A 17,314-nucleotide genomic window follows, 5' to 3' on the forward strand; every position below is an offset into this window, starting at 1 on the left:
CTAATCTACACCAGGACGTTTCCGTCAGGCACGTTTATGAAGATTATCTTAAACGTTTCTTGCAACGTTTAAAAAATTAAACCTTAGGATAAACGTGGGAAAATGCATAAAAACGATTGAAAACGCTCCCATTGAACTCAATAGAGGCTTTTACAAGCATTTTTAAGCTTTTTATGAAAGCTTCAATTGAAAACAATGGGGGCTTTTAAAAACGTTTTTAGCAGGTCTTTGGAATCTGGAAGCCCCCTTTATAAGGAGACTCCCAGATCTCCACCCCCCCCCACCCATACATAAAACCCCTTACTAATTCCCTGAAAGGGTTAAAATATGTGTAAAAAATAGGACAATGCTTTAATGTTAAAGTATTTTAATAAATATGTGTGTTTTTGAAACTAAACTTTTTTCTTTTACAAGTTATCTAAATGACAGGAGGATTCCCAGGGCTGTGCTCATGTCATGATTGCAGCCCTGGGAATCATCCTGACATTGGGGGATCGCAGGGCACTAGGGGTTAAATGAGGACAAGGCTCTCCATTCACCCCTAGTGCTCTGTGATTGGCTGAGGTTTTACGTTTCTCAGCCATTCAGCACTAGACATGAACACGGGGAGACTTGTGCCCATTCATCCCTAGTGCTCTGTGATTGGCTGAGAAAAAGGAAACCCTGATGACAGCTCAAGCATAATCAGGATTTCCCTTTCCTCGGCCATCAGGAAGCGGAGCAATCAGCAGAGCTCTGCTTTGCTCACAGCTCCGCTCCCCTGATTTTTCCCTCAGCCCTAGAGGAGCTGTGACATGTTCTGTATCTGTAATACATACTACAGCTCCTCTAGGGCTGCAGGAGCAATGAGGGGAGCAGGGCTGTCAGCTTAGCAGAGCTCCGCTTTAAGCTTTAAAACGCTTGTAAAAGTGCATAAAAACGCATATAAACGTGGTAGGAACTTTTATATGGGTTTTTAAAACTGTTCATGTAGACCCAGCCTTAGTTTGCTTCTTTAGGTACAAAAGCATGTTGATTACAGTAGCAATTTTGTGTCTTTGTAACTTCCTGTGCACTTTTGTCCTTAAGATAAAAAGGCAGTAAAATGTGTGATGGCAGTGACAGAGCAAGGGGCTAAATGCACAGATAACAAAAAATTTATAGAGTATAAGCAGAAGAAAATAACGAAGATGTACCTTGGCTTGAAACAATGATTTAAACATTTCACATGAAAGATTCCAGACCATGCCACAAGCACTTTGTTATCTGAAAGCCATACTAGGGTGACAAAAGTATTGAATTTTGGACATAGTGTGGAATCTCTGTTTAATAAACCCCAGACTTAGTCATTTATCAGCTTGCTTCCTCTGGATATTTTCAACACAGTACAAATTTTAGATAGCACGCTGAGTTTTCTGCATAAAAATACCACATTCTCTTGGATGTCGTAGTCCCCCAAAAATGCAGATCTGCTAATATTTTCTTTGATTTCACAGTTATCACGTTTCCTACTTTCTTTGTACTACTTTCCTTTGAAAATGTTCTTTTTTTCATCCTTGGTTCTTTAATTGTGCTTTATTGTAGATTTTACTGTCAGGAGGACATCCGGGCATATGAGATATTATTTGGTGAGATTCCCCGCCCTGCCCAGGCTGAGGAGCTTTATAACATTCTGGACTCCTTTACAGAAAAATATGAAAATGAAGAACACAGTGTTAATATGAGGAAAATGGCGAGAGAACAAAAGAAGGTATATACCATATTCTTCCTTTTCTTAGTGATACAATAACTATTTTAATTACCTTCTGCAGACTGTTGCCTATTAAAACACTTTGGGCCTGATTTATTAAAGTCCTCCAAGGCTGGAGAGGATACACCCTCATCAGTGAAGCTGGGTGATCCAGTAATCCTGGAATGGGCTTCCTAAGTCCTTTGCTATTTGTTTGTTTGTCCATTCCAGGTTTGCTGGATCACTCAAGTTCGCTGATGATGTATCTTCCCCAGTCTTTAATAAATCAGGCCCTTTATCTCCCTGGTGTCCCTTTTAAAGTACAATGCTATAGCCAAATTCCATAAAAAGCCATGCATTGGGTTAAATGTTTACTTAGATTTTGGGGGGAAAAAAGCACTTTACAAAGCTGACCCCTTTCTCCCTAGTAACTGGCATGCTTCATATGACTTCACCAGGCTGTGGACAGGCTCTTGGTGTCCTCACTTACAATGCAGGGCTACTGATCATACATTGTAGGGGAGGATGTAGTGCCCACAGCCATGCCTTCCTACTTAGTATTAGTTAACAGTATAGGACCCTACAGGATTTTTTTTCCTGGGCTTTAATCAATAAATATGAAATCCAGGCAAACGGTTAAAGTGTATGTACATCCAACATTTTTGAATTTTTAACAGTTTTGAATGGAGTACACAAAAATTATAGTGTTCTTTTAATTTTTTTTTATTTCACTTTACTTCAATCCCTGAGATGCAACAGAAATTAGGAAAAAAATCTCTGTTAAGTAAGAAGACACGTTAATAGGTCTTCCCATAAGAAGATACTTCCTGTTATGGTGACAACTCTAAAAATTATAGTAGTAGTAACCAAAACAAATTGAGGAGTGAACCTTTTTGTTAGGAGCTCAAACATAGAACCTTACAAAGGTTTTAACACCTCTGCCAACAAAACAAAAAAAACAAATGTTTTGCCTGTACTTGCACTTTGAAAACACTAATGATTATCCAGTCCTGAGGTTTACAAAGTCATACCAAACAGTTGTAGCCAGGTTGATGCTCTGACTTTTCTCTGCTGCATTAAACAAAACACAGATTGGGCACATCCCTACCCCAAGCTTGTGACTAGACCATAGAGGAGCAGTAGTTTACTTTTAGGGTTATTGCTGTCCCTTTTCATACTTTCAGCATCTTCTTTAAAATGTAAATTAAATGTACACTTCAGCATTCCTGATTGGTTCCTAGTACTACCGACACAGTGGCTGCTTGCAGTTGGCGGTAATACTAAATGCAATAGAATAAACATTAGCTCTTGACTATTGGAATGCTGAGAGCAGGCGCTGTAAACACAATGGGCTTGATTTATTAAAGTTCTCCAAGGCTGGAGAGGATACACTTTCATCAGTGATGCTGGGTAATCCCGCAAACCTAGAATGGATGTGGACCAGGATTGAAAACATTTGTCAACAAACAGCAAATTACTTTTAGGAAATCCATTCCAGGTTTGCTGGATCACCCAGCTTCACTGATGAAAGTGTATCCTCTCCAGCCTTGGAGAACTTTAATAAATCAGCATCAATGACTTTGTCAAATTTAGGGCTAGGCAGCAAAAGATCATACTGTATCAAGAGTGATAATTCATTTCATTTAAAAAAAAAAAGATTTTAAAAACTATTCCCATCATTCTATTTCATAATGCAAGTAATCAGTAGTATGTGGTTGTCCTATGGTTAAACATATCAGCATGTTCTTCCTTGTAAGAGGATATCTGATGAAGAACAATAAGACATACTCACATCTGAGCTGTGCAGCACTGTCTTTATCTTTAGGTTCAGATTCATTTTTTTTTTGTATTCATAATTTTACACTCCAGACAAGTACTAACTTTCTGGAGCATTGCTATAGTAGATGGTATTGGGAGGGTTGAAAATGTGATGTGCTTGAATGATAATAGTCTTTGATGTCAATGTGGGAAGACGCTAAGCTATGCAAACTTGTGTGAGCAAACAGCCAAAGTAAATAATAGACAGGAGACTAATCGCTTTTCAAGGTAAGATACAAATGATAGTGCTTGTGAGAAACAGATAAATGAAGATGGCAATTACATACCATATACGGCATAGCCAGTGCCTTCAAGGACAGCTTTTTAAAAAAATTGTCTCTTTTTGTGGCATTCATAAAATTTTTTTTTTAAAAATACTGATTTAGTTCAGATAAGGTAACAATCATTACATCTGTGGTTTCATCTCCCTCAGATGAAGGTTCTCAAGAAAATTAACCAGATATTAGGAATTGTTGTGCTCAAGGATTTGTGTTTATCAGGGAAAAGAATGCAAATATGGAACATAACTGGTTATGCATTGATCCTTTGGTTGGATTGGGTCAGAATACTTTTGATAATCCTTTGACATCTAAAGCTTAGGTTAGGTACACATGGTTTTCGCCCCATAATTAGGGCTGATGTCGGACTAGAATCTTCCGTGTGTACAGTGCTTATCACCTGAATGACCGTCCTGGCGGATCTACGGATGATGGACAATGAACTATTGTAAGGGAAGTTAAGGAGAGAGAGCTCTGCAGGCTACTGCTCTGTCTTCCCCCCCCCCCTCCCCTCTCCATAGAGCAGAATGGTGCTATGTACAGCACTTGTTCATGCATCATGCAGTTGTTTGTCATTGGAAAGGATCGTGAAAGATCCTTTCTAATAACCATTATTGCATGTGTGTGCATAGCCTAAGCTGCAGGAAAATATAGGATTTTTGCACCTGTAGTTATCAGTACACCCTAAAAAAAATAAAACATAATAGGGAGTAGCACATGAAAGCACATAACATACTTAGCTACCTAGGTAAAATACCTTCTTGTATGATAGACCATGTATGGACACCTTAAAATACCTTGGCTGTGCAATAGTCTTTTCCCAATCAAATTCTTTCTTTGATAAGTACTTTTCATTTCTTTACTTTTGTCTTTATATTTAAGGCCAAAGAAACATCAGCAAAGCCAAGCAGACCACATTCTTATCAAGCTGGAAACGGCACAGAAGGTAAGGAAAAGAGTGTTTAGCATGGGTAATAGTGTCAGACATGTGCAATGGAGGGGTTAGATTTATTGTTCTGGTAAATGTAAAGACATTTTGTGTCCCTGATAATTGGTGACAACAAACAGAGCTGGGTTTTCTTGGCAAAATGAATAAAGTTAGTAAAGGGTCCATGAGTTCAAAAAAAGTAAATACAAAGTTTTTATGTAAGTAAGATATTTCTAGACAGAGTTGCACTATATGCAACTGGGGGATATTCCAGAGCCTGTGTGAGTGTGACTAGGTCCCAACGTGTTTCACCTTTTGGTTTCCTCAGGAGAAGGTTTCCGGGACATGAGGTATAGAAAAATCCAAATATATAACTGTCTAAGTGGGGGTGTATGGTCCCAGGGTGAGGAGAGCATCTCCTGTCAATCTGGTTCCTGGGGACAGATAAACCTTAGGTGAGCATGTGTCATGCTCACCCCTAGGTTAGATGGAGTGCTGGAAGGCAGACCAGAGTGCTCTTACAAGGTGATTTTCTATGGTCTTTCCATATAAAGGTTTAATTTTTAAGGATAAGTATTAGGACTTGGGGCTGAGTAGTGTTAATTTGGGGTAGAGGTTTGAAGTGAGCTGGAGAGGAGAGGTTAGAGGTGAGGGTAATGGTTGCATCTATTTTATTTAACAGTTGTGTACAGTGCATATAGTTCTGCCCTAAACACTGCACTAGGCACCGCATCTTAAACAGACATCACGTTAGAAATATGGCAGGAGGATCGTACCACTGTTATCCACAAGTGATATAGGAGGTAATTGGGTGTCTCTGTACACCTCGCCCCAGCTCGTCAGCTGTAACTGATATATTATTTTGGGGTAAACTAAATCAAACTTATCCAGATTTTGACCGACTTTAATCTAATTGTTTGTTTATGCACTAAAGCTTTACACACATGTGAGATGATGTCAGGGGAAAATCTGTCATGTGTACAGTGCTACCCCAACATTGTTCATCAGTCCACTATGGGAATGACGGCTATGCACTCCTTTGGAGGGGAACACTGCAGGGTGTTGCTCACTCGTCCTCTTCTCTCCACCTTTCATTAACCAAAACGGCTCTGTGTGTACAATGCTTGTTCGTTCATCTGTCACTGGAAGAGGTCACAAAAGATCTTTATAGCGACAATCATCTGATATCTGTAGGGGGTTTAAGGGGCTCTCAGTGTATAAATAAAACCTCCGAGGGATTTTATGATCTAGATGAAAAAGGGTTCATCCCAAATTCAGTATTATGGAATTCCCTGACATGGTATGGAATGGTAATCCGTGTAGCTGCTTGAATTGATAGATTTCAAACATCGGTACTAGAATTTCTGAGGCTTACATTAAGATGTTAAAAACCTATTAAGTACATTTCTTATTATTTTTGAAATGCAGAACAGAGTTTGGCTGTTAAGTAGTACAGATGCCTGAACTTTAGACTACCGTATATTTATATTATGGGTAAACGTCTTGTCTTTAGTATGGCAGTATTCATCTGCCATATGTGATGTGGACATTAGTGGCAACTTGCCTCATTCTTTTGCCTCTTCTTTTTCAAAGTGCTTCTGCAGTTTTTAGGTCAGTACTACACTGTAACTAATACAGAAATTTAGCCACTTTGACTGTTGATCATTGAATTATTTCACCATTTTTACAGTAACATTTTTTTTTTATCTTCAGCTGTGAGGCCTACACAGAGAAGCTATCCTGACCTCTCTAGTTATAACATGAATGAACGTGAGTACATATCTGCTGAATCAAGCCGTGCTTAGGGGTCTATTTATAGAGCAGTAAATCTGACACTGAAACATTCACTGGAAATATTCACTGAAACATTCCCTGGTGGAGAATCAATTACTACTATTGTAACACATGGGCCTGGATAATTCTCCACTAGAGAATGTTTTAGTGAATGTCAGATTACCTGTTTTAGACTTCTTTGTGTTTAACTGTTCCAGTACTATAAAGATCACCTAGAACAGGTAGATCTATAGCTACATAGTTACATAGTAAGCCAGGTTGAAAAATGACCTACGTCCATCAAAGTTCAACCACTGGGGAATTAAACATATCCCAGATCCCTATGGATAGTTGATCCAGAGGATGGCAAAAAAATTCCTGTACATCTTGCTCCAACAGGGGCAAAAAAAATTCCTTCTTAATTCCATGAGGCATAACATCGTATGTTCCCTGGATCAACTGTCTCTGTTTACTTTAAAGCTTTAATACCCAGTTATATTCTGTGCTTCTAGAAAAGCATTCAGCTTTTTCTTAAAGCAATCTAAAGAACTTGCTGAAACTACTTCCTGAGGGAGCCGATTCCACAATTTCACGGACCTTACAGTGAAGAATCCCTTCCTTATCCGAAGAAAAAAACTTCTTTTCCTCCAGACACAGAGTGTCCTTTTGTTCGTTGATTACATGCCTGCAATACAGCAAACTTATAATGGTTACTTACTTGTTCAACCTTGTGGTATGCATTTCTTTACTGTTATTTATAGCAGCTTCCTAACCTACTTTAAAGTGTTGAAATATGGGATTTGTATATCCATACTAGATACATTTAAAAGCAGTTCCAAGCAATAGGTAAAATCTTAATGTCAAAATCGCATCCAGAGCTTTTAGAAAAACCAGAGATGGGTCTGCAGCCTTTTCTTTTTCAAACTGTGCTGTATAGCTGCCTTTCCTATTGTATAGGTTGTGTTTGTGTGTATGGAGACTCATTTCTTAAAAATCAGAGGTATGCATAACTACACTGCATTGACATTCATGGACAATCTCTGGTTTGTAGAATTGCAGGGTGAAGAAGTTGGTATTCCGTGAGTAAGAGGTCAACCAGCAGTCATAAGGATGATGAAGTAAAAGAAAGAGTTGCTTCCTAATTAAGAGCCATTAGTACAAATATGTAGGAATCAGTGACTTACATGACATAGAATATAGCAACATTAGAATTTTTTTTTTAAGGAAAAGAACAGTTCTTGAGCATTGATTAAGTGATTACCCCTAGGCACAGTATGGTCTGTCTGAAAAGTACACCAAACGTTTGGATCTGCTGCAGTCTTTTTCTTCATCTCCTTCCCTTCTGTGATCTTTAGCTCTAACTGTGCATTGACATTTTCCGGAAGATGTCAAAATAAAAAAGTTGCAGCCGGGGGCTGGAAACATAAAGCCTACTGAACAGGCAACAGGTTTTACATGATTCATCATCCCTGGAAAAACATTAAAGATGGTACTGTACTTCTAGGTAGAAAGAAAGATGGCGGTATTGTCAGGGGTAATTTTTTAATTCTTTTATATATATTTATAAGTGCCATGCCTATGGAATGCCTAGAATTTATATAGTTGATATAATCTTAAATCTGATGCTAGGTCTATTTAAACCAGCAAAATAGATAAAAGGACCCTTGTTAACCCAATGTTTCTCCTCCTTAAAATCCTAGAAAGTTCTGTTATACCAGCCACACAAACTACATTTACCAGTCATATAACCATATTGTCTTGATTATTTCTATGTGTGGGGCTGAACAACAAAGAAGAAGCATTTCATTGCCTGTACCTGTTAAACACAAGTGAATGGAAAAGCTATTAATAAACTTTTATAGCTATTCCTTTAAATGTTCACATACCTTGAAATATCATGGATATTATTAACATATGCCATGCTGCTGACTGAAATCTGTTTTTTTTTGTTTATATTACTGACTTAGGGAAAAATGCCTGCATTGCTTTTTAGTGTGATTAGAAGACAGGGGATAACCAATGTGTATGAAAATATCTTAAATCATGACTTCACCTTTTTTTTGTTTATCTCAAGTACTTTCTTAGACATAAATAACCCAAAAAGCTGACTTTTCAGGAACACCTTAAAACCAGCATCAAAGACTTACAATATAGACTGACTGATGCTATTAATATAACACAATAATTGTGTTTAAACACCAATTTGAAATACATTGCTAATAGAATCAATGACAACATTTTATGCAGATTTATAATAATGATTATTATTTATTATAGATGTGTCTATTATTTGTTAATAAATAACAAATATGATATGAATGGTCAGCTATCAGACCTTCTATAGAGGGATGTTTGATTTTCCTAATTTAGCACAGGTGGACTCCAATCAAATTGTAGAAACATCTCAGCAGTGACCAGTAAAAATGAGGGGCACCTGAGCTAAATTTCAAGTGAAGGCTTAAACATTTCCAATATGTATTTTTGTGGTGAAGATTTTTACACCAACCAACAACAGTACAACAGGGCTTAAAAAGGGGGACTAGGTATGATGGCGTAAGGTTTGCATCAGCACCACTTGGCAATGTCTCTTTACATTTCATAGTTATTTAGGAAAGACATGTCCATCACATTAAATCTAAAACAAATGCATCCTGAAACCTGGTCTGGTCCAGATACCTTCCTATCTCCCAGTGGCAGTAGGATAAACACTTTTCACGGCTGTAGATTATTTTTTTTTTCACAGTTCAAAGGGTGTCTTGCAGTGATTTTATAGTAAATATCTTCCTATTTACTCTTCTATATGGGGTGTGTATTTTTTTAGTTGGAGTAATCATGTTCCTTATCTAGAGAGTGAATGGATGTGGTTCTTTTAATATTAACTAATAAAGAAAGTATTCAATGTTCCTTAATAATCTATTTTCCTACCTCCTAAATGCACACATCCCAATGTTTGGAAGTGTAACTGACATTGTATGTTGTCACTGAAGTCTCAAAAGTGTATAGACTAACAAACTTGTGGTACCAATACTTACCTACACTTGACTTTAAGGTTGCTAAAATATTAGTGAAGTATGAGCAGAGTTTCAAAATGAAAGACAGATGAATGCTAACAGGCAACACGAAAAAGACCATAAAGTAATACAGACTCACTTTACAATGGCCAGATTTCTTACAATAGGTTTAGAATGGCTCTTCTTCATAAATCTATGTCTGCTGTAACTTGTGGTATTATTTTCCGTCATAAAATCCTATATGATGTTCAATAAAAAAAAACCCTCTGATGTCCTTCTAAAAATATAACTTACACATCTGTAGCTACTAGCAAAAGACCTACAGGAGCTTCAGAGAGTATTCAGACCATTCACTTTTCTTTACATTTGATGTTGGAGTCTGATGCTACAGTTTTCTAAAGCGGACATGAACGCAAAATTTTTACTTTACATAAAAGGGGTACACAAACCCTTTTTAATATATATTTTTAATAATATAACACCCTTTAAAAAAAAATAAGTACCTCCCCTTTCTGTCCTGATCGCCACAGTGATCAGGACTGAATATGAGAGCAGAGCCTCCCATTTTTGTGCATGTCTGATATATGCTCCTTTTGCTCATACCTGTTACAAAAGGGGCATTTTCCTACACTGAGGGGAAAGAGATGCTAATCTCATTCATGCGCAGTGTGATTGGCTCTCTTCCCCCCCCCCCCCCCCTTTACAGCAGGCTACGTTACCTGGTCTTGTACCTGCGTACTGCAAAATTGGGTGATGTAGCCAGAAGATGATGATTCCTCTGCGCCTGGAGGAAAGAGAATTCCAGGATGGCACGGGACCTAATTGAGGAAAGCTCCAGTGTGTTCGAGGGATCTGCAGAAATAAAAGTAAGTAAGATTTTTTGTTTTTCAGTTCAGTTCCACTTTAATTTTTTTCTAATTTATCTTGCCTCAGTACCCTATAAAGTAAAAAGAGAATTTAGACAATTTAGTAAATGTGTGTGTATGTATATATATATATATATATATATATATATATATATATATATAATCGCATTTACATAAGTATTCAGACCTTTTACAACAACACTGGGATTTTAGCTCAGGTGCCCTCCATTTGTCTTGGTCAATGCTGAGATATTTCTGCACCTTGATTCGAGTCCACCTGCTGGGGTAAATTAAGTTGGTTGGACATGATATAGAATAGTGCACACCTCTCTATAGAAGGCTTTTTAGATGATGATAATGCGTATCGGAGCAAAAACCAAGCCATGGGTTCAAAGGAACTGCCTCACAGACAGGATTGCTACAAAGCGCAGATCTGGGGATGGTCACTCTGACTGAACTCTAGAGATCCAGTGTGGATATGGGACTACAAAGGACAAAAATACCTGCAGCCCTCCACTGATCTAATTTAGTTCCAAAGTGACTAAATGGAAGCTTTTCCCCCAAGCAAAACACATGAAAGCCCACTTGGAGTTTGCAAAAAAGCACCTTAGACTGTGAGGAACAGGATTTTGTCTGGGGGAAGCTAAATGGAGCAAATACAGAGATATCCTCAATAGATATCCTCAATAAAAACCTTTTCCACAGTGCTAAGGAACCCCAGACTGGACATAATGTTTACCTTCCAACATGACAATGACACACATGCCAAAGGACACAGCGAAGACAACACAGGAATGGCTTAAGGACAACTCTTTGAATATCCTAGAGTAGCCCAGGCAGAATTCTGACTTAACCCTCTGAAACATCTCTGGAGATTGAGCCTGAAAATGGCCGTCCACTGATGTTTTCTGTCCAACTTGACTGAGCTAAATAGGATTTGCAAAAAAGAATGGCAGAAAATCCCCCAATCCAGGTTTGCAAAGCTTGTTACATCCTAAAAATACTTGAAGTTATAGTTGCTGCTAAAAGTGTCAAGTAAATGATCTGAATAAGTATTTAAACATATTTCAGTTTTTTCTTTTTAATAAATTTACAAAATTGTCTAAAATTCTGTTTTTACTTTGTCATTATGGGGTACAGAGAGCAGATTCATAAGATAAACAAAGAATTAAAGGATTGTAGCATCATGCTGGAACATAATGAAATTTAAAAAAGTGAAGGGGGGTTGAATACTTTCTGAAGCCACTGTATATACAAAAATTTTATTTACAGAGCATTTGTGTGAGCCTGTGCATGGCATAAGATAAGTATAGTGGTGTCACAATTAGTACAGTGATGTACATATACAAGTCACAATGAAGCATGACATTATATCTGGATGTACCAGGCAGGATTTATAAAGATCCCAGACTGGAGAATAATGTAAACATATTTTACATAAGCTGTAGCATACATTCAACAAACATCTAAAGGCATCCCATAAAATATTTATCATTATGATAATCCTAAACTGTTTTTCCCTAGCCTTTTCAGAAGCTCAGTAGCTGACATGTATTTATAAATAAAGTAAATATGTCAATCCATCTGGTAGTCCCCTTCTGGCTTTTCTTGTTACATCACTACCTAGAAATAAAAGCAGAAAATGGACTCGCATAATTTTTCAGCTGGGTACTTAGGAGGGAATCCTCTGCAGAGATTATCACTGTGCATAATGCCTTTGCAGTGGTTTCTAGTTATGAATGGCGAGAGATGATTTTCCCTTTGAACAGATAAATATAAATGCTTCCAAATTATTTAAAGAGGAAATCTAGACCAAAAGGGAAAATATTTATTTGGTATTGTAGACACAAGTGTTACTTCTGCCAATATTTCTTTTTGCTGTTAGGTTTTAAGATTGTACAACCAATGGTTTATGTGACATGTGTATCTTACTTTTCCCATGGTATAACGCCATGGATGACACCTCAAACTTTTTTCATAAAAGTAAGTCAGCAGTGACATCTTCTATATTCTACCCTGACAGTTTTACCTTAGTTACATTTTGAGACTGAGATTTTATGGGTAAATCTATTTTCATTTGCATTTCAAAAGGTAAATTCCAACCATCAGCCATATTGACCAAGACTGAGATTTTAATTTGTTTTACTTAATTAATATTTGTATTAAACAATACAATGTTCTTGTTTGTATCTGAAGTGAATATAACGGACGTTCAGCAGCATACTGAATATAAGAGACCAAATTTTGGGGTTTCCTATTGGATGTAGGTGGATTGGATGTGTTGGTAAATATTGGATGAAAGTACACATTTTGTTTAATTTGTACAAGCCATTCTGTACATCTGTTTAGAATTCTGATCACTTTCCATATATATACATGTGTGTGCAGTATTTTTGTACTACTAATCGAATATTTATTATTTGGAGTCTTGATCGGATCTGACAGTCGAAAATTGGAAGTGTATCTGTTTTTGTGTATTAGACCATAATACAACTCAGCCTGCACCTCTAATACAGTTACGGAATACAGTAGAACAATCAGCAATGGACTGATAAGGTTACCTCTCATTTTGCTTTCTCTTCATATCGCGTATCTTATGTTCTATGTCTGCATATTTGTATGCAGCTCACATGCTTGGTTTCCTGTGCTCCCCTTCATTGTCCATGTCTTGCTGCACAAAGGAATGCTAAAGTCTTATTCAGGTCATAAACTAATTACATTTAAAAATACATTTAATTATTTATTATATAGAGCTGCATTCATTTGTATCTTTTCTGTATGTCTGGATTTCAAAACCAGCAAAAACACAGTATATTGTTTATAGTTATTTGAAAAGAGTATGAAGTTACTTTTATAAACCTTTTACATTTTCAAAGGAAAGGAAATATTGGATAGTTTACTATTTTGCTCTTTGTCTTTTTTTTGTGTTGAATTGATATTGTAATATTTGTAAAGTTATCTCTCAACTTAATATGCTTCCCTCTTTTGACTCATAAAACATAATGTTTTGGAAACACTAATCGAGTGTAATTATCTTTTAATATATTACTACCACCAAGTTATCATTTAATATTTAGGGTCCTTTTCCTATTAAAAACATAAATCAGGGGGGCGTGGCTAAGCTGATGCGCGGGTAGGCAGCACGGAGACACTGCTTCCGCACCGGCTACATTATAACTTAGGATGCATTGGCTTTTTCTGCTGCAAATCTGCATCAATGGCCAGGAAACACTAGCGGGACACTGCTGCTACACCCGTCTGTTCCCGAGCACGGAAGATTGGGCAGTATTTTCTGGCCACACCGCTGGAGGAACGGGGGCAAGATCGCACCCGACCCTCCACGTGGTCATTCCCTCTCCCCTGCACATGGAGTCACAGAGCAGAGGGAGCTGGAACATAAGGCGGAGGAAGAATTCCCCGAGTTACCCAAAGCTTTTGGAGTAGAGGTGGCTGTTTTTTCAGGACCTATGACAGTATCCCCTGCTCATCAGGCTCATAGCCCAGGAAGGATCCAGGACATGATGGCAGCTCCGGACCATGAGGTGAACTCCCTGCACTCTGCTCCTTCCCCTTCTAGCTCTGACAGGCCTCCCCAGCTCTCTCAAAGCCCCTCTTCAGCTCAACAAGAACCAGGGTGGGATAGTGGCCCCTACCTGCACAATATACCCAATATTTATTACTTTGAGAACTTTAAGAAAAGTCTGGTGGACACTTTCCACTCAGAAATTGCCACTCCTGAACGTGATATGACACAGCGTATTGAGGAAGCAGAAAAGGCCACCGATGACCTTAGGTCCCATGTATCCAACCATGCCTCTATCTTCAAGGACCACTCTGCTCTGTTGGAACAGCTCTTTGTTCACCAGGATGATCTGGAAAATAGAAATAGACGTAATATTGTACAGATCAGGGACCGGCCAGTGTCGGTTGAAACTAAGAATCTTTATGGAGCTGCTTTGGCCATATTTATTGCTATACTGGATAAGCCGAAGGACTCGCCTCTGAAAATAGACCGCATACACAGAGCCATTGGCCCAAGACGCGCGAGAGATGTGATCTGCTGCCTTCATGCCTACAAAGTCAAAGACGAAATCATGAGACGTGCCCAGTACCAGGATGAAATCCTCTTCAACGACACCCAGGTAATGCTACTGCAGGATTTATCACGCCGCACTTTAGCTCGGTGCAGATCCCTGAGGCCTCTACTGGAAGTACTGCAAGCTCAAAATATCTTTAATAGGTGGGGGTTCCCCTTCCAACTGGTATCGTTTAAGGACGGCTGCTCCGCTACATTAAGTTCTTTGGATGACCTTCCTAATACTGAGATTGATGTTCCGGATTGGCCACTCCTGCTTCCGAAAGTGCCTAATCCGCCAGCGAACCCATGGCAACTCTCATCCCTGAAAAGAACTCGCTCTCGAGGGGTCACCCCGAGTAAGCATGCTCACCGCTGACTGCGACAGGATGGGTGAGACCTTACCAACTGTTACTGTTTGCTACCTCAGCAAAATTTTTGGGAATTTTTACTTGTTGGGTGTTTTGTTTTCTTTTCTCACCCACTGGCCTACCATATGGTTTTTGTCCATAAGCAGATGGTTCTGTTGACCCGGTTTTCTACACTTTAATGCCTTGTTGCTTTGTATGATATGTCTCCTGATGATATGTTTATCTTGGAAGTTCCTAATGCTTATGCCATTGCCTACTGTTTACATATGTCTCCTTAATATTTCAGTGCTGTGAGTGAGGGGATCTAGCCAATCCCCCACCCCCAGAGACACAAGCTGTATATTTGCCGGTGCCCCTGTGTTCATATTGGTTTCACTGGGTGTAAATGCAGCTGTGGCAGGGGCCCTGCCATTGGTTGTCCACCTTTGACCAACCAGGAATCCTTTCTAAGGTCCACTCTAGAACATCTAGAGGAATTCAGAGAGGTTGTCTTAGTGTTAGGTGGGGACATTAATTTTACTCCAGACCCGGCAGTGGACTCCACCAGGGCTGGTTCGGGGGTACTCCCAGAGGGGGTAAACGGCTTAAGAAATGCCTACTTCAACACCAATTGCTGGATGCCTGGCGTATTATTAACCCCAGTGAAAGGGACTATACATTGTTTTCATACCCTCATCTGACTTATTCCAGAATCGATCATTTCAGGGTTAGACAAGCTGACCTGCATAGAATTTAAGGTTGTAAGACTGGGGAAATAATCCTTTCTGACCATTCCCTAGTGCTTCTAGATATCCAGCTCATGAAAACTTGGCCTAAGTTTTGGAACTGGAAACTTAACGAAACCCTCCTAAAGGATTTGGTGGTGACAAAAGAGACTGAAAGAGAATTACTTAATTACTTCATCGAAAACATCACGCAAGACAGTACTGGAAAATCCATCACTGGTGCTGGAAAATCCATCATTAAAGCCAGGCATTGCCAACACTCTTTTTGCTAATTTTAAGGATTTGAAATATTATAGGGCAGTGAACTTTCTTCAGGGCGACTCATGGATGCGGTTGTCAGATCTGGCTTGCTTTGGGGAATCGAGGCCAATTGGATTTTGGAGAGCGAGACAAGTGGCTCATTTTCTGCACTCCTGCTCACTCCATTTGAAGTGTAACTCAGGTACTGGAACAGACAGACATGTTCTTTCGAATCTATACGCTATGCTCAATTCCCCACCTAATAATAACCCTCCCCCTTATATGGTAACGTGGGAAAGAGCCTAATCCTATATTGGATGCAGTGACAGAAGGTGATTTGGCTCACCCACCACACCTCTGTTAGTAGTAGGTTTTAGAAGCTTAATTATAAAATCCTGTCTAGATGGTACCGCACTTCTGTTCAGCCACATAGGTTCTATCCCGCAGTATCAGACCAATGTTGGTGGTGTGAAGTAGGAGAAGGTACGCTACTACAGATTTTTTAGTCATGCTCGATCCTTCTGGAGCAAGGTCAAAGATATTGTACGGAAATTCACCGACTATCCTGAGGATCCCTCATTTTTCCTGCTCCAACATAGCCCCCTCTCTCTCCATTTTCATAAAACATCATTGATGAGCCACTTGATGAATGCAGCAAAACTTTGCATACCAACAAATTGCAGATCGAATACCTGCCCCTCAGTGCCCCATGGTTTAAAATTGTTAATGAGATTATGCTTATGGAGGAATTACTAGGCAACCTTCATGATACCCCTAAGAAATTTTAGTGTACCTGGTTTTATTGGAAGGATTTCCTGTCTTCCTCAGATTTCTTAAGCTATATATCTTCATGAGTATGTTTCTGTACTGTTATATTTGAGGTTGGTAAATGTTTTTTTGATGCACTTGATGGTTTTATATATACCAACGTGTTCTGCTGGAATTTGAAGTGTTTTGTTTGATTTGTTGGTTAAAATACAAAAATAAATAATGTTATAAAAACATGAATCTAAATTATTAGTGGTTAGCTCTAAGGTTACATTTTCATCTATATTTAAAAAAAAAAATGGGCCAAAACACGTTTCTTTGACTAGGTCCCAATTAAGTAAAAATAGTCATTAAATAATTCCATAATCTAGGTTTTTTTTTTTTTTTTTAAATTATAGACCTACCAAATATTTGAATCATAATATGGCTGGTAACAAAACCAGATGGGACAGACTTCTTATGAATCTCTGAACACTACAACAAGTGTTTATTCTATGATAATAATATTACATTGTACTTTTGCCGTGTTTTTCCTTCTGCCAGATGTCAAAGAAGCTGGTCAACAGCCAAATGTTCACCAGGCAGCACATAATGTGTATCACATCCGTGAAGTACATCATGCAAATAAATTTCACAACGTGGCAGTTAGCAAAACTAACACTGACTACTATGACTTCATATGCTGAGCATCTAAAGTTTTATCACCAACCAGTGAGCCCTTTGTGGATTGTGTAGAAGTAGCTGTTGAACATG

The 17,314-nt window shown here is 38.5% G+C and overlaps 1 protein-coding gene across 4 annotated transcripts in view; it reads left to right on the plus strand.

Annotated features, from left to right (window-relative positions):
* Positions 1-17,314, plus strand: part of SH3YL1 (SH3 and SYLF domain containing 1) — a 57,441-nt gene that overhangs the window by 24,517 nt on the left and 15,610 nt on the right. For 3 of the 4 annotated variants that reach the window (XR_011920248.1, XM_072407590.1, XM_072407591.1), the window contains exons 7-9: positions 1,564-1,729; positions 4,687-4,750; positions 6,446-6,502. Coding sequence is in view for 3 of the 4 variants with exons in the window: in XM_072407590.1 (XP_072263691.1) it covers positions 1,564-1,729; positions 4,687-4,750; positions 6,446-6,502 (287 nt within the window). In the remaining variant the exon portion in view is untranslated. Of the gene's footprint in view, positions 1-1,563; positions 1,730-4,686; positions 4,751-6,445; positions 6,503-7,556; positions 9,409-17,314 lie in introns of those variants that run through there. The other variant, XM_072407592.1, reaches the window with a different exon arrangement.

Source organism: Pyxicephalus adspersus, chromosome 4 (assembly GCF_032062135.1).
Source record: "Pyxicephalus adspersus chromosome 4, UCB_Pads_2.0, whole genome shotgun sequence".
NCBI lineage: Eukaryota > Metazoa > Chordata > Amphibia > Anura > Pyxicephalidae > Pyxicephalus > Pyxicephalus adspersus.